This window comes from Schistosoma mansoni, chromosome 4, assembly GCF_000237925.1.
Source record: "Schistosoma mansoni strain Puerto Rico chromosome 4, complete genome".
Taxonomy (NCBI): domain Eukaryota; kingdom Metazoa; phylum Platyhelminthes; class Trematoda; order Strigeidida; family Schistosomatidae; genus Schistosoma; species Schistosoma mansoni.
This window is the reverse complement of record NC_031498.1, coordinates 8446828-8474386: the sequence shown is the minus strand read 5'-3', so window position 1 is coordinate 8474386 and position 27559 is coordinate 8446828. Positions and strand designations below refer to the sequence as shown.

The 27559-nt window shown below is 40.4% G+C and overlaps 2 protein-coding genes and 1 non-coding gene across 4 annotated transcripts in view; 1 reads left to right on the top strand and 2 right to left on the bottom strand.

Moving 5' to 3' along the window:
• Positions 1-347: 347 nt before the first annotated feature.
• Positions 348-557, bottom strand: Smp_202490 (uncharacterized protein; the record flags this gene model as incomplete). Its single annotated transcript, XM_018796719.1, has 1 exon — positions 348-557. The coding sequence occupies one exon, from the start codon at positions 555-557 to the stop codon at positions 348-350; it is 210 nt and encodes a 69-aa protein (XP_018651833.1).
• Positions 558-23070: 22513 nt separating this feature from the next.
• Positions 23071-23212, top strand: Smp_sma.U4.1.1. The gene has a single exon (XR_001974640.1). It is a non-coding gene (small nuclear RNA).
• Positions 23213-25220: 2008 nt separating this feature from the next.
• Positions 25221-27559, bottom strand: part of Smp_127040.1 (hypothetical protein) — a gene marked incomplete at its 5' end in the record, with an annotated part of 34897 nt that continues 32558 nt past the window's right edge. For both annotated transcript variants that reach the window (XM_018796718.1, XM_018796717.1), the window contains 2 exons: positions 25221-25725; positions 26860-27022. Coding sequence is in view for 1 of the 2 variants with exons in the window: in XM_018796717.1 (XP_018651832.1) it covers positions 25718-25725; positions 26860-27022 (171 nt within the window). The remainder of the gene's footprint in view (positions 25726-26859; positions 27023-27559) is intronic.

Below are 27559 nucleotides of genomic sequence, written 5' to 3'. Positions count from 1 at the left end.
ATTACTGATATTATTATTAGTTGGAGTGTTTGTATGGTTGTTGCTGTTGTTTGGTTGTGTGTCACAGTGTTCGTGTAGGTGTGTGTGAGAGTAGGATCTGTGTATGGTGTTGTGACAGAGACTGAGAGACAGTATAATTGTGGGTCGTAGACAGTGTGCGTGTGTCGGTGTGTGAGTGTGCGAGCGAGCTAGGTAGCTAGCTAGTCAGCCAGCGACGAACATCTGTATTGTGTAAATTGGGCCAGATACGGCCTAGAAAAATTGCATCCGACAACGATATTTCACGCCATCGGTGCGGGGTATTGGGAGTAGTTTTCAACTAGCAATAACCGCGCCTCAGATAAACTTCATTGGCTACGGTACCGCCACTGCGCAAAGTCAACCAGACAAGCCCAATCAACACGTAGCCACCACACCACTCTAACTAAATCTTCACACATCCATTTGCACATCAAACACTGACACATACACAAACACCACACTGAACAGCACCATTCCACAAACACACACACACCCAACATCAACATACACACCAAAATCAACATTATCAACCGCATCAACACCGAACAACACTGCTCAGCAACACTTTCCATTCCGTTCACATACAACCAATCATACTACTTATACACACATTCTCAGTAGCCAGTCGACTCATGAACAAATCGAACATTTCAACCAAAACAACAACAACAACAACAACAACAACAACAATGATGATGATGATGATGATGAAGAGGAGGAGGAGGAGGAGGAGGATTGTAATGACAAAAAACAACAACAACAACAACAACAACAACAACAACAACAACTGCATGACAGCGATGCGAAAACAAACACCCACACAACAAAGGAAGTCATGATCACACCACTGTGCATAATCCTATGTAGAAATATCTATCTAACTATTTACATAATTCCTATGTACACAGATAGTCATGTCTGATGAGAGAGTGAGAGGTTGAATGTGTTAGCAGCTCAATGAATAAGTATCTCAGTTGATCATTGAACACGTCAAACAACTTCAATTCGATCTGCCATACTACATGCATAATTCTCTCTACTCACTACCCTAGATACATCACACGTTACCACGAACTTCATGCTAATGATCAGTGTGATCTTCATGACGATGTGTGGTTTCTGATCGATGTGCACTGACACTGTGTTCGAGTTCCACCTGCACTGTAATGACGAGTTGACATGTAACATAGAATGTGTGCGTGTGAGGTAGCGAGCGATAGGGCCAGCAAGCGAGTGTTTGTTTTTATGTGTGTGTCGAGAGAGAGTGTGTTTGAGCGTGCGCCTGCGCGTGTGCGTGCTCGTGTGCGTACGCGTACGCATCAGACTGTTTGTGTGCAACACACACAACGATTGAATGTGGTGATGTAGGTTTGTGTTGTGGTAAGTGTTGGTGATGAGTTGCTGTTGCTGCTGCATGAGAACTATGCTAAGGGGAGATGTGTGCATAACCGAGAGTTGAGTGTGTTATAATAGGTTGTAATTTTCCGGTTGTGTGGTATTTATCATTATTGGCAGTTGTAGTAAAAGCAGCAGTGGCGATATGAGAAGTAGTAGTAGTAGTAGTAGTAGTTGTTGTTGTTGTTGTTGTTGTAATAGTAATAGTAGCATTATTAGTAGTCGTAGCAGTATAATTGGTAGCAGTATTATTATTATTATTAGTGATAATAATGAAATTAATGATTATACGAGGAAGAAGAATAATGATAACAATGTTACTAGTGTTAGTGGTGCTATTTGTACATTATTGGAATTACTGATATTATTATTAGTTGGAGTGTTTGTATGGTTGTTGCTGTTGTTTGGTTGTGTGTCACAGTGTTCGTGTAGGTGTGTGTGAGAGTAGGATCTGTGTATGGTGTTGTGACAGAGACTGAGAGACAGTATAATTGTGGGTCGTAGACAGTGTGCGTGTGTCGGTGTGTGAGTGTGCGAGCGAGCTAGGTAGCTAGCTAGTCAGCCAGCGACGAACATCTGTATTGTGTAAATTGGGCCAGATACGGCCTAGAAAAATTGCATCCGACAACGATATTTCACGCCATCGGTGCGGGGTATTGGGAGTAGTTTTCAACTAGCAATAACCGCGCCTCAGATAAACTTCATTGGCTACGGTACCGCCACTGCGCAAAGTCAACCAGACAAGCCCAATCAACACGTAGCCACCACACCACTCTAACTAAATCTTCACACATCCATTTGCACATCAAACACTGACACATACACAAACACCACACTGAACAGCACCATTCCACAAACACACACACCCAACATCAACATACACACCAAAATCAACATTATCAACCGCATCAACACCGAACAACACTGCTCAGCAACACTTTCCATTCCGTTCACATACAACCAATCATACTACTTATACACACATTCTCAGTAGCCAGTCGACTCATGAACAAATCGAACATTTCAACCAAAACAACAACAACAACAATGATGATGATGATGATGATGATGATGAAGAGGAGGAGGAGGAGGAGGAGGATTGTAATGACAAAAAACAACAACAACAACAACAACAACTGCATGACAGCGATGCGAAAACAAACACCCACACAACAAAGGAAGTCATGATCACACCACTGTGCATAATCCTATGTAGAAATATCTATCTAACTATTTACATAATTCCTATGTACACAGATAGTCATGTCTGATGAGAGAGTGAGAGGTTGAATGTGTTAGCAGCTCAATGAATAAGTATCTCAGTTGATCATTGAACACGTCAAACAACTTCAATTCGATCTGCCATACTACATGCATAATTCTCTCTACTCACTACCCTAGATACATCACACGTTACCACGAACTTCATGCTAATGATCAGTGTGATCTTCATGACGATGTGTGGTTTCTGATCGATGTGCACTGACACTGTGTTCGAGTTCCACCTGCACTGTAATGACGAGTTGACATGTAACATAGAATGTGTGCGTGTGAGGTAGCGAGCGATAGGGCCAGCAAGCGAGTGTTTGTTTTTATGTGTGTGTCGAGAGAGAGTGTGTTTGAGCGTGCGCCTGCGCGTGTGCGTGCTCGTGTGCGTACGCGTACGCATCAGACTGTTTGTGTGCAACACACACAACGATTGAATGTGGTGATGTAGGTTTGTGTTGTGGTAAGTGTTGGTGATGAGTTGCTGTTGCTGCTGCATGAGAACTATGCTAAGGGGAGATGTGTGCATAACCGAGAGTTGAGTGTGTTATAATAGGTTGTAATTTTCCGGTTGTGTGGTATTTATCATTATTGGCAGTTGTAGTAAAAGCAGCAGTGGCGATATGAGAAGTAGTAGTAGTAGTAGTAGTAGTTGTTGTTGTTGTTGTTGTTGTAATAGTAATAGTAGCATTATTAGTAGTCGTAATTGGTAGCAGTATTATTATTATTATTATTATTATTAGTGATAATAATGAAATTAATGATTATACGAGGAAGAAGAATAATGATAACAATGTTACTAGTGTTAGTGGTGCTATTTGTACATTATTGGAATTACTGATATTATTATTAGTTGGAGTGTTTGTATGGTTGTTGCTGTTGTTTGGTTGTGTGTCACAGTGTTCGTGTAGGTGTGTGTGAGAGTAGGATCTGTGTATGGTGTTGTGACAGAGACTGAGAGACAGTATAATTGTGGGTCGTAGACAGTGTGCGTGTGTCGGTGTGTGAGTGTGCGAGCGAGCTAGGTAGCTAGCTAGTCAGCCAGCGACGAACATCTGTATTGTGTAAATTGGGCCAGATACGGCCTAGAAAAATTGCATCCGACAACGATATTTCACGCCATCGGTGCGGGGTATTGGGAGTAGTTTTCAACTAGCAATAACCGCGCCTCAGATAAACTTCATTGGCTACGGTACCGCCACTGCGCAAAGTCAACCAGACAAGCCCAATCAACACGTAGCCACCACACCACTCTAACTAAATCTTCACACATCCATTTGCACATCAAACACTGACACATACACAAACACCACACTGAACAGCACCATTCCACAAACACACACACCCAACATCAACATACACACCAAAATCAACATTATCAACCGCATCAACACCGAACAACACTGCTCAGCAACACTTTCCATTCCGTTCACATACAACCAATCATACTACTTATACACACATTCTCAGTAGCCAGTCGACTCATGAACAAATCGAACATTTCAACCAAAACAACAACAACAACAACAACAACAATGATGATGATGATGATGATGATGATGATGATGATGATGATGATGATGAAGAGGAGGAGGAGGAGGAGGAGGATTGTAATGACAAAAAAAAAAAACAACAACAACAACAACAACTGCATGACAGCGATGCGAAAACAAACACCCACACAACAAAGGAAGTCATGATCACACCACTGTGCATAATCCTATGTAGAAATATCTATCTAACTATTTACATAATTCCTATGTACACAGATAGTCATGTCTGATGAGAGAGTGAGAGGTTGAATGTGTTAGCAGCTCAATGAATAAGTATCTCAGTTGATCATTGAACACGTCAAACAACTTCAATTCGATCTGCCATACTACATGCATAATTCTCTCTACTCACTACCCTAGATACATCACACGTTACCACGAACTTCATGCTAATGATCAGTGTGATCTTCATGACGATGTGTGGTTTCTGATCGATGTGCACTGACACTGTGTTCGAGTTCCACCTGCACTGTAATGACGAGTTGACATGTAACATAGAATGTGTGCGTGTGAGGTAGCGAGCGATAGGGCCAGCAAGCGAGTGTTTGTTTTTATGTGTGTGTCGAGAGAGAGTGTGTTTGAGCGTGCGCCTGCGCGTGTGCGTGCTCGTGTGCGTACGCGTACGCATCAGACTGTTTGTGTGCAACACACACAACGATTGAATGTGGTGATGTAGGTTTGTGTTGTGGTAAGTGTTGGTGATGAGTTGCTGTTGCTGCTGCATGAGAACTATGCTAAGGGGAGATGTGTGCATAACCGAGAGTTGAGTGTGTTATAATAGGTTGTAATTTTCCGGTTGTGTGGTATTTATCATTATTGGCAGTTGTAGTAAAAGCAGCAGTGGCGATATGAGAAGTAGTAGTAGTAGTAGTTGTTGTTGTTGTAATAGTAATAGTAGCATTATTAGTAGTCGTAGCAGTATAATTGGTAGCAGTATTATTATTATTATTATTATTATTATTAGTGATAATAATGAAATTAATGATTATACGAGGAAGAAGAATAATGATAACAATGTTACTAGTGTTAGTGGTGCTATTTGTACATTATTGGAATTACTGATATTATTATTAGTTGGAGTGTTTGTATGGTTGTTGCTGTTGTTTGGTTGTGTGTCACAGTGTTCGTGTAGGTGTGTGTGAGAGTAGGATCTGTGTATGGTGTTGTGACAGAGACTGAGAGACAGTATAATTGTGGGTCGTAGACAGTGTGCGTGTGTCGGTGTGTGAGTGTGCGAGCGAGCTAGGTAGCTAGCTAGTCAGCCAGCGACGAACATCTGTATTGTGTAAATTGGGCCAGATACGGCCTAGAAAAATTGCATCCGACAACGATATTTCACGCCATCGGTGCGGGGTATTGGGAGTAGTTTTCAACTAGCAATAACCGCGCCTCAGATAAACTTCATTGGCTACGGTACCGCCACTGCGCAAAGTCAACCAGACAAGCCCAATCAACACGTAGCCACCACACCACTCTAACTAAATCTTCACACATCCATTTGCACATCAAACACTGACACATACACAAACACCACACTGAACAGCACCATTCCACAAACACACACACCCAACATCAACATACACACCAAAATCAACATTATCAACCGCATCAACACCGAACAACACTGCTCAGCAACACTTTCCATTCCGTTCACATACAACCAATCATACTACTTATACACACATTCTCAGTAGCCAGTCGACTCATGAACAAATCGAACATTTCAACCAAAACAACAACAACAACAACAATGATGATGATGATGATGATGATGATGATGATGATGATGATGAAGAGGAGGAGGAGGAGGAGGAGGATTGTAATGACAAAAAACAACAACAACAACAACAACAACAACTGCATGACAGCGATGCGAAAACAAACACCCACACAACAAAGGAAGTCATGATCACACCACTGTGCATAATCCTATGTAGAAATATCTATCTAACTATTTACATAATTCCTATGTACACAGATAGTCATGTCTGATGAGAGAGTGAGAGGTTGAATGTGTTAGCAGCTCAATGAATAAGTATCTCAGTTGATCATTGAACACGTCAAACAACTTCAATTCGATCTGCCATACTACATGCATAATTCTCTCTACTCACTACCCTAGATACATCACACGTTACCACGAACTTCATGCTAATGATCAGTGTGATCTTCATGACGATGTGTGGTTTCTGATCGATGTGCACTGACACTGTGTTCGAGTTCCACCTGCACTGTAATGACGAGTTGACATGTAACATAGAATGTGTGCGTGTGAGGTAGCGAGCGATAGGGCCAGCAAGCGAGTGTTTGTTTTTATGTGTGTGTCGAGAGAGAGTGTGTTTGAGCGTGCGCCTGCGCGTGTGCGTGCTCGTGTGCGTACGCGTACGCATCAGACTGTTTGTGTGCAACACACACAACGATTGAATGTGGTGATGTAGGTTTGTGTTGTGGTAAGTGTTGGTGATGAGTTGCTGTTGCTGCTGCATGAGAACTATGCTAAGGGGAGATGTGTGCATAACCGAGAGTTGAGTGTGTTATAATAGGTTGTAATTTTCCGGTTGTGTGGTATTTATCATTATTGGCAGTTGTAGTAAAAGCAGCAGTGGCGATATGAGAAGTAGTAGTAGTAGTAGTAGTAGTAGTTGTTGTTGTTGTAATAGTAATAGTAGCATTATTAGTAGTCGTAGCAGTATAATTGGTAGCAGTATTATTATTATTATTATTAGTGATAATAATGAAATTAATGATTATACGAGGAAGAAGAATAATGATAACAATGTTACTAGTGTTAGTGGTGCTATTTGTACATTATTGGAATTACTGATATTATTATTAGTTGGAGTGTTTGTATGGTTGTTGCTGTTGTTTGGTTGTGTGTCACAGTGTTCGTGTAGGTGTGTGTGAGAGTAGGATCTGTGTATGGTGTTGTGACAGAGACTGAGAGACAGTATAATTGTGGGTCGTAGACAGTGTGCGTGTGTCGGTGTGTGAGTGTGCGAGCGAGCTAGGTAGCTAGCTAGTCAGCCAGCGACGAACATCTGTATTGTGTAAATTGGGCCAGATACGGCCTAGAAAAATTGCATCCGACAACGATATTTCACGCCATCGGTGCGGGGTATTGGGAGTAGTTTTCAACTAGCAATAACCGCGCCTCAGATAAACTTCATTGGCTACGGTACCGCCACTGCGCAAAGTCAACCAGACAAGCCCAATCAACACGTAGCCACCACACCACTCTAACTAAATCTTCACACATCCATTTGCACATCAAACACTGACACATACACAAACACCACACTGAACAGCACCATTCCACAAACACACACACCCAACATCAACATACACACCAAAATCAACATTATCAACCGCATCAACACCGAACAACACTGCTCAGCAACACTTTCCATTCCGTTCACATACAACCAATCATACTACTTATACACACATTCTCAGTAGCCAGTCGACTCATGAACAAATCGAACATTTCAACCAAAACAACAACAACAACAACAACAACAATGATGATGATGATGATGATGATGATGATGAAGAGGAGGAGGAGGAGGAGGAGGATTGTAATGACAAAAAACAACAACAACAACAACAACAACAACAACTGCATGACAGCGATGCGAAAACAAACACCCACACAACAAAGGAAGTCATGATCACACCACTGTGCATAATCCTATGTAGAAATATCTATCTAACTATTTACATAATTCCTATGTACACAGATAGTCATGTCTGATGAGAGAGTGAGAGGTTGAATGTGTTAGCAGCTCAATGAATAAGTATCTCAGTTGATCATTGAACACGTCAAACAACTTCAATTCGATCTGCCATACTACATGCATAATTCTCTCTACTCACTACCCTAGATACATCACACGTTACCACGAACTTCATGCTAATGATCAGTGTGATCTTCATGACGATGTGTGGTTTCTGATCGATGTGCACTGACACTGTGTTCGAGTTCCACCTGCACTGTAATGACGAGTTGACATGTAACATAGAATGTGTGCGTGTGAGGTAGCGAGCGATAGGGCCAGCAAGCGAGTGTTTGTTTTTATGTGTGTGTCGAGAGAGAGTGTGTTTGAGCGTGCGCCTGCGCGTGTGCGTGCTCGTGTGCGTACGCGTACGCATCAGACTGTTTGTGTGCAACACACACAACGATTGAATGTGGTGATGTAGGTTTGTGTTGTGGTAAGTGTTGGTGATGAGTTGCTGTTGCTGCTGCATGAGAACTATGCTAAGGGGAGATGTGTGCATAACCGAGAGTTGAGTGTGTTATAATAGGTTGTAATTTTCCGGTTGTGTGGTATTTATCATTATTGGCAGTTGTAGTAAAAGCAGCAGTGGCGATATGAGAAGTAGTAGTAGTAGTAGTTGTTGTTGTTGTAATAGTAATAGTAGCATTATTAGTAGTCGTAGCAGTATAATTGGTAGCAGTATTATTATTATTATTATTATTATTATTATTAGTGATAATAATGAAATTAATGATGAAGAATAATGATAACAATGTTACTAGTGTTAGTGGTGCTATTTGTACATTATTGGAATTACTGATATTATTATTAGTTGGAGTGTTTGTATGGTTGTTGCTGTTGTTTGGTTGTGTGTCACAGTGTTCGTGTAGGTGTGTGTGAGAGTAGGATCTGTGTATGGTGTTGTGACAGAGACTGAGAGACAGTATAATTGTGGGTCGTAGACAGTGTGCGTGTGTCGGTGTGTGAGTGTGCGAGCGAGCTAGGTAGCTAGCTAGTCAGCCAGCGACGAACATCTGTATTGTGTAAATTGGGCCAGATACGGCCTAGAAAAATTGCATCCGACAACGATATTTCACGCCATCGGTGCGGGGTATTGGGAGTAGTTTTCAACTAGCAATAACCGCGCCTCAGATAAACTTCATTGGCTACGGTACCGCCACTGCGCAAAGTCAACCAGACAAGCCCAATCAACACGTAGCCACCACACCACTCTAACTAAATCTTCACACATCCATTTGCACATCAAACACTGACACATACACAAACACCACACTGAACAGCACCATTCCACAAACACACACACCCAACATCAACATACACACCAAAATCAACATTATCAACCGCATCAACACCGAACAACACTGCTCAGCAACACTTTCCATTCCGTTCACATACAACCAATCATACTACTTATACACACATTCTCAGTAGCCAGTCGACTCATGAACAAATCGAACATTTCAACCAAAACAACAACAACAACAACAACAACAACAATGATGATGATGATGATGATGATGATGAAGAGGAGGAGGAGGAGGAGGAGGATTGTAATGACAAAAAACAACAACAACAACAACAACAACAACTGCATGACAGCGATGCGAAAACAAACACCCACACAACAAAGGAAGTCATGATCACACCACTGTGCATAATCCTATGTAGAAATATCTATCTAACTATTTACATAATTCCTATGTACACAGATAGTCATGTCTGATGAGAGAGTGAGAGGTTGAATGTGTTAGCAGCTCAATGAATAAGTATCTCAGTTGATCATTGAACACGTCAAACAACTTCAATTCGATCTGCCATACTACATGCATAATTCTCTCTACTCACTACCCTAGATACATCACACGTTACCACGAACTTCATGCTAATGATCAGTGTGATCTTCATGACGATGTGTGTTTCTGATCGATGTGCACTGACACTGTGTTCGAGTTCCACCTGCACTGTAATGACGAGTTGACATGTAACATAGAATGTGTGCGTGTGAGGTAGCGAGCGATAGGGCCAGCAAGCGAGTGTTTGTTTTTATGTGTGTGTCGAGAGAGAGTGTGTTTGAGCGTGCGCCTGCGCGTGTGCGTGCTCGTGTGCGTACGCGTACGCATCAGACTGTTTGTGTGCAACACACACAACGATTGAATGTGGTGATGTAGGTTTGTGTTGTGGTAAGTGTTGGTGATGAGTTGCTGTTGCTGCTGCATGAGAACTATGCTAAGGGGAGATGTGTGCATAACCGAGAGTTGAGTGTGTTATAATAGGTTGTAATTTTCCGGTTGTGTGGTATTTATCATTATTGGCAGTTGTAGTAAAAGCAGCAGTGGCGATATGAGAAGTAGTAGTAGTAGTAGTTGTTGTTGTTGTAATAGTAATAGTAGCATTATTAGTAGTCGTAGCAGTATAATTGGTAGCAGTATTATTATTATTATTATTATTATTAGTGATAATAATGAAATTAATGATTATACGAGGAAGAAGAATAATGATAACAATGTTACTAGTGTTAGTGGTGCTATTTGTACATTATTGGAATTACTGATATTATTATTAGTTGGAGTGTTTGTATGGTTGTTGCTGTTGTTTGGTTGTGTGTCACAGTGTTCGTGTAGGTGTGTGTGAGAGTAGGATCTGTGTATGGTGTTGTGACAGAGACTGAGAGACAGTATAATTGTGGGTCGTAGACAGTGTGCGTGTGTCGGTGTGTGAGTGTGCGAGCGAGCTAGGTAGCTAGCTAGTCAGCCAGCGACGAACATCTGTATTGTGTAAATTGGGCCAGATACGGCCTAGAAAAATTGCATCCGACAACGATATTTCACGCCATCGGTGCGGGGTATTGGGAGTAGTTTTCAACTAGCAATAACCGCGCCTCAGATAAACTTCATTGGCTACGGTACCGCCACTGCGCAAAGTCAACCAGACAAGCCCAATCAACACGTAGCCACCACACCACTCTAACTAAATCTTCACACATCCATTTGCACATCAAACACTGACACATACACAAACACCACACTGAACAGCACCATTCCACAAACACACACACCCAACATCAACATACACACCAAAATCAACATTATCAACCGCATCAACACCGAACAACACTGCTCAGCAACACTTTCCATTCCGTTCACATACAACCAATCATACTACTTATACACACATTCTCAGTCGACTCATGAACAAATCAACAACAACAACAACAACAACAACAATGATGATGATGATGATGATGATGATGATGATGAAGAGGAGGAGGAGGAGGAGGAGGATTGTAATGACAAAAAACAACAACAACAACAACAACAACAACAACTGCATGACAGCGATGCGAAAACAAACACCCACACAACAAAGGAAGTCATGATCACACCACTGTGCATAATCCTATGTAGAAATATCTATCTAACTATTTACATAATTCCTATGTACACAGATAGTCATGTCTGATGAGAGAGTGAGAGGTTGAATGTGTTAGCAGCTCAATGAATAAGTATCTCAGTTGATCATTGAACACGTCAAACAACTTCAATTCGATCTGCCATACTACATGCATAATTCTCTCTACTCACTACCCTAGATACATCACACGTTACCACGAACTTCATGCTAATGATCAGTGTGATCTTCATGACGATGTGTGGTTTCTGATCGATGTGCACTGACACTGTGTTCGAGTTCCACCTGCACTGTAATGACGAGTTGACATGTAACATAGAATGTGTGCGTGTGAGGTAGCGAGCGATAGGGCCAGCAAGCGAGTGTTTGTTTTTATGTGTGTGTCGAGAGAGAGTGTGTTTGAGCGTGCGCCTGCGCGTGTGCGTGCTCGTGTGCGTACGCGTACGCATCAGACTGTTTGTGTGCAACACACACAACGATTGAATGTGGTGATGTAGGTTTGTGTTGTGGTAAGTGTTGGTGATGAGTTGCTGTTGCTGCTGCATGAGAACTATGCTAAGGGGAGATGTGTGCATAACCGAGAGTTGAGTGTGTTATAATAGGTTGTAATTTTCCGGTTGTGTGGTATTTATCATTATTGGCAGTTGTAGTAAAAGCAGCAGTGGCGATATGAGAAGTAGTAGTAGTAGTAGTTGTTGTTGTTGTAATAGTAATAGTAGCATTATTAGTAGTCGTAGCAGTATAATTGGTAGCAGTATTATTATTATTATTATTAGTGATAATAATGAAATTAATGATTATACGAGGAAGAAGAATAATGATAACAATGTTACTAGTGTTAGTGGTGCTATTTGTACATTATTGGAATTACTGATATTATTATTAGTTGGAGTGTTTGTATGGTTGTTGCTGTTGTTTGGTTGTGTGTCACAGTGTTCGTGTAGGTGTGTGTGAGAGTAGGATCTGTGTATGGTGTTGTGACAGAGACTGAGAGACAGTATAATTGTGGGTCGTAGACAGTGTGCGTGTGTCGGTGTGTGAGTGTGCGAGCGAGCTAGGTAGCTAGCTAGTCAGCCAGCGACGAACATCTGTATTGTGTAAATTGGGCCAGATACGGCCTAGAAAAATTGCATCCGACAACGATATTTCACGCCATCGGTGCGGGGTATTGGGAGTAGTTTTCAACTAGCAATAACCGCGCCTCAGATAAACTTCATTGGCTACGGTACCGCCACTGCGCAAAGTCAACCAGACAAGCCCAATCAACACGTAGCCACCACACCACTCTAACTAAATCTTCACACATCCATTTGCACATCAAACACTGACACATACACAAACACCACACTGAACAGCACCATTCCACAAACACACACACCCAACATCAACATACACACCAAAATCAACATTATCAACCGCATCAACACCGAACAACACTGCTCAGCAACACTTTCCATTCCGTTCACATACAACCAATCATACTACTTATACACACATTCTCAGTAGCCAGTCGACTCATGAACAAATCGAACATTTCAACCAAAACAACAACAACAACAACAACAACAACAATGATGATGATGATGATGATGATGATGATGATGATGATGATGATGAAGAGGAGGAGGATTGTAATGACAAAAAACAACAACAACAACAACAACAACAACAACTGCATGACAGCGATGCGAAAACAAACACCCACACAACAAAGGAAGTCATGATCACACCACTGTGCATAATCCTATGTAGAAATATCTATCTAACTATTTACATAATTCCTATGTACACAGATAGTCATGTCTGATGAGAGAGTGAGAGGTTGAATGTGTTAGCAGCTCAATGAATAAGTATCTCAGTTGATCATTGAACACGTCAAACAACTTCAATTCGATCTGCCATACTACATGCATAATTCTCTCTACTCACTACCCTAGATACATCACACGTTACCACGAACTTCATGCTAATGATCAGTGTGATCTTCATGACGATGTGTGGTTTCTGATCGATGTGCACTGACACTGTGTTCGAGTTCCACCTGCACTGTAATGACGAGTTGACATGTAACATAGAATGTGTGCGTGTGAGGTAGCGAGCGATAGGGCCAGCAAGCGAGTGTTTGTTTTTATGTGTGTGTCGAGAGAGAGTGTGTTTGAGCGTGCGCCTGCGCGTGTGCGTGCTCGTGTGCGTACGCGTACGCATCAGACTGTTTGTGTGCAACACACACAACGATTGAATGTGGTGATGTAGGTTTGTGTTGTGGTAAGTGTTGGTGATGAGTTGCTGTTGCTGCTGCATGAGAACTATGCTAAGGGGAGATGTGTGCATAACCGAGAGTTGAGTGTGTTATAATAGGTTGTAATTTTCCGGTTGTGTGGTATTTATCATTATTGGCAGTTGTAGTAAAAGCAGCAGTGGCGATATGAGAAGTAGTAGTAGTAGTAGTTGTTGTTGTTGTAATAGTAATAGTAGCATTATTAGTAGTCGTAGCAGTATAATTGGTAGCAGTATTATTATTATTATTATTATTATTAGTGATAATAATGAAATTAATGATTATACGAGGAAGAAGAATAATGATAACAATGTTACTAGTGTTAGTGGTGCTATTTGTACATTATTGGAATTACTGATATTATTATTAGTTGGAGTGTTTGTATGGTTGTTGCTGTTGTTTGGTTGTGTGTCACAGTGTTCGTGTAGGTGTGTGTGAGAGTAGGATCTGTGTATGGTGTTGTGACAGAGACTGAGAGACAGTATAATTGTGGGTCGTAGACAGTGTGCGTGTGTCGGTGTGTGAGTGTGCGAGCGAGCTAGGTAGCTAGCTAGTCAGCCAGCGACGAACATCTGTATTGTGTAAATTGGGCCAGATACGGCCTAGAAAAATTGCATCCGACAACGATATTTCACGCCATCGGTGCGGGGTATTGGGAGTAGTTTTCAACTAGCAATAACCGCGCCTCAGATAAACTTCATTGGCTACGGTACCGCCACTGCGCAAAGTCAACCAGACAAGCCCAATCAACACGTAGCCACCACACCACTCTAACTAAATCTTCACACATCCATTTGCACATCAAACACTGACACATACACAAACACCACACTGAACAGCACCATTCCACAAACACACACACCCAACATCAACATACACACCAAAATCAACATTATCAACCGCATCAACACCGAACAACACTGCTCAGCAACACTTTCCATTCCGTTCACATACAACCAATCATACTACTTATACACACATTCTCAGTCGACTCATGAACAAATCGAACATTTCAACCAAAACAACAACAACAACAACAACAATGATGATGATGATGATGATGATGATGAAGAGGAGGAGGAGGAGGAGGAGGATTGTAATGACAAAAAACAACAACAACAACAACAACAACAACAACAACTGCATGACAGCGATGCGAAAACAAACACCCACACAACAAAGGAAGTCATGATCACACCACTGTGCATAATCCTATGTAGAAATATCTATCTAACTATTTACATAATTCCTATGTACACAGATAGTCATGTCTGATGAGAGAGTGAGAGGTTGAATGTGTTAGCAGCTCAATGAATAAGTATCTCAGTTGATCATTGAACACGTCAAACAACTTCAATTCGATCTGCCATACTACATGCATAATTCTCTCTACTCACTACCCTAGATACATCACACGTTACCACGAACTTCATGCTAATGATCAGTGTGATCTTCATGACGATGTGTGGTTTCTGATCGATGTGCACTGACACTGTGTTCGAGTTCCACCTGCACTGTAATGACGAGTTGACATGTAACATAGAATGTGTGCGTGTGAGGTAGCGAGCGATAGGGCCAGCAAGCGAGTGTTTGTTTTTATGTGTGTGTCGAGAGAGAGTGTGTTTGAGCGTGCGCCTGCGCGTGTGCGTGCTCGTGTGCGTACGCGTACGCATCAGACTGTTTGTGTGCAACACACACAACGATTGAATGTGGTGATGTAGGTTTGTGTTGTGGTAAGTGTTGGTGATGAGTTGCTGTTGCTGCTGCATGAGAACTATGCTAAGGGGAGATGTGTGCATAACCGAGAGTTGAGTGTGTTATAATAGGTTGTAATTTTCCGGTTGTGTGGTATTTATCATTATTGGCAGTTGTAGTAAAAGCAGCAGTGGCGATATGAGAAGTAGTAGTAGTAGTAGTAGTAGTTGTTGTTGTTGTTGTTGTAATAGTAATAGTAGCATTATTAGTAGTCGTAGCAGTATAATTGGTAGCAGTATTATTATTATTATTAGTGATAATAATGAAATTAATGATTATACGAGGAAGAAGAATAATGATAACAATGTTACTAGTGTTAGTGGTGCTATTTGTACATTATTGGAATTACTGATATTATTATTAGTTGGAGTGTTTGTATGGTTGTTGCTGTTGTTTGGTTGTGTGTCACAGTGTTCGTGTAGGTGTGTGTGAGAGTAGGATCTGTGTATGGTGTTGTGACAGAGACTGAGAGACAGTATAATTGTGGGTCGTAGCCGTGTGCGTGTGTCGGTGTGTGAGTGTGCGAGCGAGCTAGGTAGCTAGCTAGTCAGCCAGCGACGAACATCTGTATTGTGTAAATTGGGCCAGATACGGCCTAGAAAAATTGCATCCGACAACGATATTTCACGCCATCGGTGCGGGGTATTGGGAGTAGTTTTCAACTAGCAATAACCGCGCCTCAGATAAACTTCATTGGCTACGGTACCGCCACTGCGCAAAGTCAACCAGACAAGCCCAATCAACACGTAGCCACCACACCACTCTAACTAAATCTTCACACATCCATTTGCACATCAAACACTGACACATACACAAACACCACACTGAACAGCACCATTCCACAAACACACACACCCAACATCAACATACACACCAAAATCAACATTATCAACCGCATCAACACCGAACAACACTGCTCAGCAACACTTTCCATTCCGTTCACATACAACCAATCATACTACTTATACACACATTCTCAGTAGCCAGTCGACTCATGAACAAATCGAACATTTCAACCAAAACAACAACAACAACAATGATGATGATGATGATGATGATGATGATGAAGAGGAGGAGGAGGAGGAGGAGGATTGTAATGACAAAAAACAACAACAACAACAACAACAACAACTGCATGACAGCGATGCGAAAACAAACACCCACACAACAAAGGAAGTCATGATCACACCACTGTGCATAATCCTATGTAGAAATATCTATCTAACTATTTACATAATTCCTATGTACACAGATAGTCATGTCTGATGAGAGAGTGAGAGGTTGAATGTGTTAGCAGCTCAATGAATAAGTATCTCAGTTGATCATTGAACACGTCAAACAACTTCAATTCGATCTGCCATACTACATGCATAATTCTCTCTACTCACTACCCTAGATACATCACACGTTACCACGAACTTCATGCTAATGATCAGTGTGATCTTCATGACGATGTGTGGTTTCTGATCGATGTGCACTGACACTGTGTTCGAGTTCCACCTGCACTGTAATGACGAGTTGACATGTAACATAGAATGTGTGCGTGTGAGGTAGCGAGCGATAGGGCCAGCAAGCGAGTGTTTGTTTTTATGTGTGTGTCGAGAGAGAGTGTGTTTGAGCGTGCGCCTGCGCGTGTGCGTGCTCGTGTGCGTACGCGTACGCATCAGACTGTTTGTGTGCAACACACACAACGATTGAATGTGGTGATGTAGGTTTGTGTTGTGGTAAGTGTTGGTGATGAGTTGCTGTTGCTGCTGCATGAGAACTATGCTAAGGGGAGATGTGTGCATAACCGAGAGTTGAGTGTGTTATAATAGGTTGTAATTTTCCGGTTGTGTGGTATTTATCATTATTGGCAGTTGTAGTAAAAGCAGCAGTGGCGATATGAGAAGTAGTAGTAGTAGTAGTAGTAGTAGTTGTTGTTGTTGTTGTTGTAATAGTAATAGTAGCATTATTAGTAGTCGTAGCAGTATAATTGGTAGCAGTATTATTATTATTATTATTATTAGTGATAATAATGAAATTAATGATTATACGAGGAAGAAGAATAATGATAACAATGTTACTAGTGTTAGTGGTGCTATTTGTACATTATTGGAATTACTGATATTATTATTAGTTGGAGTGTTTGTATGGTTGTTGCTGTTGTTTGGTTGTGTGTCACAGTGTTCGTGTAGGTGTGTGTGAGAGTAGGATCTGTGTATGGTGTTGTGACAGAGACTGAGAGACAGTATAATTGTGGGTCGTAGACAGTGTGCGTGTGTCGGTGTGTGAGTGTGCGAGCGAGCTAGGTAGCTAGCTAGTCAGCCAGCGACGAACATCTGTATTGTGTAAATTGGGCCAGATACGGCCTAGAAAAATTGCATCCGACAACGATATTTCACGCCATCGGTGCGGGGTATTGGGAGTAGTTTTCAACTAGCAATAACCGCGCCTCAGATAAACTTCATTGGCTACGGTACCGCCACTGCGCAAAGTCAACCAGACAAGCCCAATCAACACGTAGCCACCACACCACTCTAACTAAATCTTCACACATCCATTTGCACATCAAACACTGACACATACACAAATACCACACTGAACAGCACCATTCCACAAACACACACACACCCAACATCAACATACACACCAAAATCAACATTATCAACCGCATCAACACCGAACAACACTGCTCAGCAACACTTTCCATTCCGTTCACATACAACCAATCATACTACTTATACACACATTCTCAGTAGCCAGTCGACTCATGAACAAATCGAACATTTCAACCAAAACAACAACAACAACAATGATGATGATGATGATGATGATGATGATGAAGAGGAGGAGGAGGAGGAGGATTGTAATGACAAAAAACAACAACAACAACAACAACAACAACTGCATGACAGCGATGCGAAAACAAACACCCACACAACAAAGGAAGTCATGATCACACCACTGTGCATAATCCTATGTAGAAATATCTATCTAACTATTTACATAATTCCTATGTACACAGATAGTCATGTCTGATGAGAGAGTGAGAGGTTGAATGTGTTAGCAGCTCAATGAATAAGTATCTCAGTTGATCATTGAACACGTCAAACAACTTCAATTCGATCTGCCATACTACATGCATAATTCTCTCTACTCACTACCCTAGATACATCACACGTTACCACGAACTTCATGCTAATGATCAGTGTGATCTTCATGACGATGTGTGGTTTCTGATCGATGTGCACTGACACTGTGTTCGAGTTCCACCTGCACTGTAATGACGAGTTGACATGTAACATAGAATGTGTGCGTGTGAGGTAGCGAGCGATAGGGCCAGCAAGCGAGTGTTTGTTTTTATATGTGTGTCGAGAGAGAGTGTGTTTGAGCGTGCGCCTGCGCGTGTGCGTGCTCGTGTGCGTACGCGTACGCATCAGACTGTTTGTGTGCAACACACACAACGATTGAATGTGGTGATGTAGGTTTGTGTTGTGGTAAGTGTTGGTGATGAGTTGCTGTTGCTGCTGCATGAGAACTATGCTAAGGGGAGATGTGTGCATAACCGAGAGTTGAGTGTGTTATAATAGGTTGTAATTTTCCGGTTGTGTGGTATTTATCATTATTGGCAGTTGTAGTAAAAGCAGCAGTGGCGATATGAGAAGTAGTAGTAGTAGTAGTAGTAGTAGTTGTTGTTGTTGTAATAGTAATAGTAGCATTATTAGTAGTCGTAGCAGTATAATTGGTAGCAGTATTATTATTATTATTATTATTATTATTAGTGATAATAATGAAATTAATGATTATACGAGGAAGAAGAATAATGATAACAATGTTACTAGTGTTAGTGGTGCTATTTGTACATTATTGGAATTACTGATATTATTATTAGTTGGAGTGTTTGTATGGTTGTTGCTGTTGTTTGGTTGTGTGTCACAGCGTTCGTGTAGGTGTGTGTGAGAGTAGGATCTGTGTATGGTGTTGTGACAGAGACTGAGAGACAGTATAATTGTGGGTCGTAGACAGTGTGCGTGTGTCGGTGTGTGAGTGTGCGAGCGAGCTAGGTAGCTAGCTAGTCAGCCAGCGACGAACATCTGTATTGTGTAAATTGGACCAGATACGGCCTAGAAAAATTGCATCCGACAACGATATTTCACGCCATCGGTGCGGGGTATTGGGAGTAGTTTTCAACTAGCAATAACCGCGCCTCAGATAAACTTCATTGGCTACGGTACCGCCACTGCGCAAAGTCAACCAGACAAGCCCAATCAACACGTAGCCACCACACCACTCTAACTAAATCTTCACACATCCATTTGCACATCAAACACTGACACATACACAAACACCACACTGAACAGCACCATTCCACAAACACACACACCCAACATCAACATACACACCAAAATCAACATTATCAACCGCATCAACACCGAACAACACTGCTCAGCAACACTTTCCATTCCGTTCACATACAACCAATCATACTACTTATACACACATTCTCAGTAGCCAGTCGACTCATGAACAAATCGAACATTTCAACCAAAACAACAACAACAACAATGATGATGATGATGATGATGATGATGATGAAGAGGAGGAGGAGGAGGAGGAGGATTGTAATGACAAAAAACAACAACAACAACAACAACAACAACTGCATGACAGCGATGCGAAAACAAACACCCACACAACAAAGGAAGTCATGATCACACCACTGTGCATAATCCTATGTAGAAATATCTATCTAACTATTTACATAATTCCTATGTACACAGATAGTCATGTCTGATGAGAGAGTGAGAGGTTGAATGTGTTAGCAGCTCAATGAATAAGTATCTCAGTTGATCATTGAACACGTCAAACAACTTCAATTCGATCTGCCATACTACATGCATAATTCTCTCTACTCACTACCCTAGATACATCACACGTTACCACGAACTTCATGCTAATGATCAGTGTGATCTTCATGACGATGTGTGGTTTCTGATCGATGTGCACTGACACTGTGTTCGAGTTCCACCTGCACTGTAATGACGAGTTGACATGTAACATAGAATGTGTGCGTGTGAGGTAGCGAGCGATAGGGCCAGCAAGCGAGTGTTTGTTTTTATGTGTGTGTCGAGAGAGAGTGTGTTTGAGCGTGCGCCTGCGCGTGTGCGTGCTCGTGTGCGTACGCGTACGCATCAGACTGTTTGTGTGCAACACACACAACGATTGAATGTGGTGATGTAGGTTTGTGTTGTGGTAAGTGTTGGTGATGAGTTGCTGTTGCTGCTGCATGAGAACTATGCTAAGGGGAGATGTGTGCATAACCGAGAGTTGAGTGTGTTATAATAGGTTGTAATTTTCCGGTTGTGTGGTATTTATCATTATTGGCAGTTGTAGTAAAAGCAGCAGTGGCGATATGAGAAGTAGTAGTAGTAGTAGTAGTAGTTGTTGTTGTTGTTGTTGTAATATTATTAGTAGTCGTAGCAGTATAATTGGTAGCAGTATTATTATTATTATTATTATTATTATTATTATTAGTGATAATAATGAAATTAATGATTATACGAGGAAGAAGAATAATGATAACAATGTTACTAGTGTTAGTGGTGCTATTTGTACATTATTGGAATTACTGATATTATTATTAGTTGGAGTGTTTGTATGGTTGTTGCTGTTGTTTGGTTGTGTGTCACAGTGTTCGTGTAGGTGTGTGTGAGAGTAGGATCTGTGTATGGTGTTGTGACAGAGACTGAGAGACAGTATAATTGTGGGTCGTAGACAGTGTGCGTGTGTCGGTGTGTGAGTGTGCGAGCGAGCTAGGTAGCTAGCTAGTCAGCCAGCGACGAACATCTGTATTGTGTAAATTGGACCAGATACGGCCTAGAAAAATTGCATCCGACAACGATATTTCACGCCATCGGTGCGGGGTATTGGGAGTAGTTTTCAACTAGCAATAACCGCGCCTCAGATAAACTTCATTGGCTACGGTACCGCCACTGCGCAAAGTCAACCAGACAAGCCCAATCAACACGTAGCCACCACACCACTCTAACTAAATCTTCACACATCCATTTGCACATCAAACACTGACACATACACAAACACCACACTGAACAGCACCATTCCACAAACACACACACCCAACATCAACATACACACCAAAATCAACATTATCAACCGCATCAACACCGAACAACACTGCTCAGCAACACTTTCCATTCCGTTCACATACAACCAATCATACTACTTATACACACATTCTCAGTAGCCAGTCGACTCATGAACAAATCGAACATTTCAACCAAAACAACAACAACAACAACAACAATGATGATGATGATGATGATGATGATGATGAAGAGGAGGAGGAGGAGGAGGAGGATTGTAATGACAAAAAACAACAACAACAACAACAACAACAACAACTGCATGACAGCGATGCGAAAACAAACACCCACACAACAAAGGAAGTCATGATCACACCACTGTGCATAATCCTATGTAGAAATATCTATCTAACTATTTACATAATTCCTATGTACACAGATAGTCATGTCTGATGAGAGAGTGAGAGGTTGAATGTGTTAGCAGCTCAATGAATAAGTATCTCAGTTGATCATTGAACACGTCAAACAACTTCAATTCGATCTGCCATACTACATGCATAATTCTCTCTACTCACTACCCTAGATACATCACACGTTACCACGAACTTCATGCTAATGATCAGTGTGATCTTCATGACGATGTGTGGTTTCTGATCGATGTGCACTGACACTGTGTTCGAGTTCCACCTGCACTGTAATGACGAGTTGACATGTAACATAGAATGTGTGCGTGTGAGGTAGCGAGCGATAGGGCCAGCAAGCGAGTGTTTGTTTTTATGTGTGTGTCGAGAGAGAGTGTGTTTGAGCGTGCGCCTGCGCGTGTGCGTGCTCGTGTGCGTACGCGTACGCATCAGACTGTTTGTGTGCAACACACACAACGATTGAATGTGGTGATGTAGGTTTGTGTTGTGGTAAGTGTTGGTGATGAGTTGCTGTTGCTGCTGCATGAGAACTATGCTAAGGGGAGATGTGTGCATAACCGAGAGTTGAGTGTGTTATAATAGGTTGTAATTTTCCGGTTGTGTGGTATTTATCATTATTGGCAGTTGTAGTAAAAGCAGCAGTGGCGATATGAGAAGTAGTAGTAGTAGTAGTAGTAGTAGTAGTAGTAGTAGTTGTTGTTGTTGTTGTTGTAATAGTAATAGTAGCATTATTAGTAGTCGTAGCAGTATAATTGGTAGCAGTATTATTATTATTATTATTAGTGATAATAATGAAATTAATGATTATACGAGGAAGAAGAATAATGATAACAATGTTACTAGTGTTAGTGGTGCTATTTGTACATTATTGGAATTACTGATATTATTATTAGTTGGAGTGTTTGTATGGTTGTTGCTGTTGTTTGGTTGTGTGTCACAGTGTTCGTGTAGGTGTGTGTGAGAGTAGGATCTGTGTATGGTGTTGTGACAGAGACTGAGAGACAGTATAATTGTGGGTCGTAGACAGTGTGCGTGTGTCGGTGTGAGAGTGTGCGAGCGAGCTAGGTAGCTAGCTAGTCAGCCAGCGACGAACATCTGTATTGTGTAAATTGGGCCAGATACGGCCTAGAAAAATTGCATCCGACAACGATATTTCACGCCATCGGTGCGGGGTATTGGGAGTAGTTTTCAACTAGCAATAACCGCGCCTCAGATAAACTTCATTGGCTACGGTACCGCCACTGCGCAAAGTCAACCAGACAAGCCCAATCAACACGTAGCCACCACACCACTCTAACTAAATCTTCACACATCCATTTGCACATCAAACACTGACACATACACAAACACCACACTGAACAGCACCATTCCACAAACACACACACCCAACATCAACATACACACCAAAATCAACATTATCAACCGCATCAACACCGAACAACACTGCTCAGCAACACTTTCCATTCCGTTCACATACAACCAATCATACTACTTATACACACATTCTCAGTAGCCAGTCGACTCATGACCGAATATATCTTGTTAACACCATCTGCTTCTATAACTTCTTGAACATTACCAATACTGTACTGATTTATCGATGCATTCGTTTTGATACCTTAGAAATCCACAAACGTTTGACGTATATTTCTGGATGTGTTCATTACGGGGAAAGCAAATTATTTTGTAATGTTCTCATTATCCTTATTGTGACTAGGATATCGTGCTTTTACATTTCGTTAGTCTGCTCTTTTGTCTTTAATTTCTTATTTGTTATAACGTATGGCTTCGTAATATATATGAATGCGCAATTTAGGGAGGAGTGAATTTATTGATCGGACGCAAATGATACTTGAAATCGTACGAGCAGTCTTGAGTGCGTATCGGCCCTGCTTTCTGACTAGCCCAGCCAGTTGAGTCCAGAACACAAATAACAGCCCAGGCAATATGAATCATTATTTACAAACATACTGGGTTTTTATACAAACCAAAGTAATCAATAAACTGATTATAACTCAAGAATCGTATGATAATAAGTCAAGGTCAAAATAAAGCTAATGATAAGAGAAATACGAATATGAATAGTTTAGTTGCATAACAATTGTACAATAGGAAATAGGCATAATACATTGGTCGATAAATAGTCCTTTGAGTTACCATTCATAATTCACCAGGGGATATAACATTATTCTACTCAAATTGTCTCGATTTTGCATGCACTATGTTTTTTGTTGAGTATTTGTGTGGAAACTTTTTGCATTCTACTTAGTACTCACTGTATGTTTGTGTTAATATTACAGACTGCAATATTAACATTGTAACTTGATAACTTCAGTTGTAGCCTCTCAAACTGTTAAATTGTGTGATGCGTCTTCTTGTAGCACAGTGAAAATGACTTCATTATAAATGATGCAAATTCCTTGTTGATGAGCAATGTGTTCTGTCGACCAGTTCCAAATACCTAACAAGGTGAGATTCGACTCAGACAGATTGCTGGTCATTTGTGCAACGACAATGATAACATTATCTTAACCAGGTCTACATGTCGTATAAAGATGAGTGTGAATGTTAGTCGATGGAAAAGTGATTGGAGAAAGTTGACTGCTGCAACCTTTCTTTCTCTTTGACAGTCTGTGTGTACCTTGACAACGGGCGAAAGCAGACAGTTCACAAGGAACATGATCGTATTCAACGTCGTTAGAAAGAGATTGCAAGGGCGACAACTACCGATTTCATATCATTGTCAATAATTTCACGTTAATTAAACAATCCTGATTAATACAAAAGACGTATGGAGTTTGAGAACAATAGCAGTATAGTACTCGTAAACGCACACCGTTTTATCAAGTTTAACTACTAATGTATAATGTGTTTATTTTCATTATGCATTCTCACATTATCTAATAAATTCATTATTGAGTTGTAACATTTTAGGACATTTTGCAAAATTCAAATGTTCTTATTTCAGCCCGGTTTTATAAAGAAATAAACCTTTAATTATTGTAACCAAAACATTTTAATCATCTTATTCTATTCACTAAATCTATTGTTATTACTCGTATTACGTAATCTAGTATTACAATCTTGTTTATTAGTGTTCACATTTCCTCACGGAATTAGTACTTTAACAAAACTTTTTCATATATATATACGATTGTACAGCTTGATAATAAATTCGTTGAAAAGAGATCCCTTCGCTGAACTTCGTGTTTTTAATTTTAATGTTTAAATGGGAATTATATGCCAAATAAACTTGAGTCTTTATATTAAATGTATTTGTATATATTAGATTGGATTTACTGAGAAGTGAACAATTATTGTCGTTGAATAAGAAAAAAAATCGAAAGATAGTTTATTTAAAATAAATGATTTCCTAATGTGTTGAAAAGATTATTTTGCAAATTGGAATAAAAGTTAAAGAATAGATAATACATGAAGTGATTTACCAATATTGATGTCAATATAGAATATAAGGTGACGACTGTTGAAAAGTGTCATCATTAAGGATATATAATAAAGAAATAGATTAAGCTATATAAACATGTAAAGTTATCTCGGAGTATAATGAGAATAATTCTGATATTCATAACTTATATTATAATACAATGATAAATTCGTCAAAATGATCAATCTGATTTATAGAAGCTGATAATTACGACAAAACTATTTCATTATACAATCTAATGAAGAATATTTGGTTAGAATACAGTATTTGTTAACATGAACAGATTCCAGTAGATGTTGTTTCCATATATAGTTAAGTTTCTGAAATTCGAATTAAAAAGGCAGTTAGTTAATTAGTCAGTGAGGTTGATAGGATGTGCAATCAATATAATCATCTTATGAACTGAAACAATAAGCAGCATTAACCTGGATATAGATAATAATGTTTTAGAAATGAAAGGAAATATAAAATTCATAAACTTGTTCAGAAAAATGACACATTATAGTAATTAGAATCGTATTTTAAGCATAGTTCTACTAAATGAATCTATTAAGTTTTAAAAACAATTGTAACTCGAGTTATAGGAATAGTATTAGTTGAGAGACTTAACATGTAACTGGATATACTTGTGTTCACACGGTTATGTTTTAAGAAAACGAATGTAAATTTTGAGTGAGAATGCAAACAAATTCTTCTTGTTGTCTAGCAGAAGGTGGAACCAACTAGTACTCCTGAGTCGTTTTGATTTGGTAATAGATATCCATTGCACTGATGACAACATTTTGGACCATCCCAAAGTTTTCAATGAAAAAAGCGGATGTATATATATCATCGTTTTGAAAATGTGTAGTTCAGACAAAACTACTAGTGCAGTGTTATGTGCATATGACTATATATCAGATCGGGGTTTTGTGGAGAATTTAGTATTTTCACTGTTGAAATCATGAGTCAATTGAAGCTAGACCACCAGTTAAGGGCTCTGGCCCGAGACTAGTAGGTCCTGGGTTCGACTGACTTCAAGAGATATTTCCTTTAGTTCTAGTGGGAAGCAGTGGCACATGGAGTTCTATCAAGTCTGTTGTAGAGATATCAACTCACTGAAGACAATTGGTGAACGGTTGCTCAACTTCGTGGATTGGTTGATTTTAGACATTAACACCGTTGGATGCCGGCTCAGTGGTCTATCGGTCAAGGGCTCTGGCTCGAGACTGGTAGGTCCTGGTTTGGAATCTCGCGAGTGCAGGATCGTGGATGCACACTGCTGAGGAGTCCATAATAGGACGAAACGGCCGTCCAGTGCTTCCAGGATTTCGATGGTTGTCTAGCTTCAATTGACTCATGATTTTTGAAATACCATATTAACTTAACCAATCAACACACATGTATAATAGTAGAGAATAGGTTTAAAAGTCTTTGGAAAGTATATTTATCAGGAATACATGTCAATGACTTACTTGAGTTACGACTATTGTTCAACATATATCGTGACCAAATATTATATCGCTTTATAGCACTAGATAAAATATTCCGTGGAAATCGCTTTCGATGATTTGAGAAATCGGATGTAACAGGTGATATGTTAGTGACAGTTGAATCAACAACACAAGTCGATTTCTTCTAAAATACAACAAGTATTTCAAGAACTTTAATAATACGTAAGAGAACACATAATATCAGTAGAAATAATCCGAATTAAGAAATTATTTTGAATGTACTTAAAAGTTAAAGTGAATATACAGAATACATTATCAAAAAAAAATAACTATCGGCACTAATGTTTTCATATTTCAGCAAAACAACGACGATGTAGTGTTTTTCTCTTTTTTTTTAAAAAAAAACACACCATTACTTGAGTTTATTTGGAATTTTTCGATCAAATCTAGCATAATCTGAATCAGGTTAGTCTTTGAAAAAGTCAAAGAACGACAACAAATTGCATACAGTTCTAAGTTATCGATTTCTTCTGCCCCCAAATGCCCTGGTAGGGCCGAGAGTGGGGAGAGTCCGCTCTCCCTCTCGAAATGCTCTCACATGGCTACGCGAATATACAGCCTCTGCCAGGGAAGTCCTACTCACTGCCTTCTCGTGGAGGGGGTGTTGTTTACGAAATGGAGAGGACGAAAAGCGAATGTCCGGCGCTTTAACCAGGTTGGT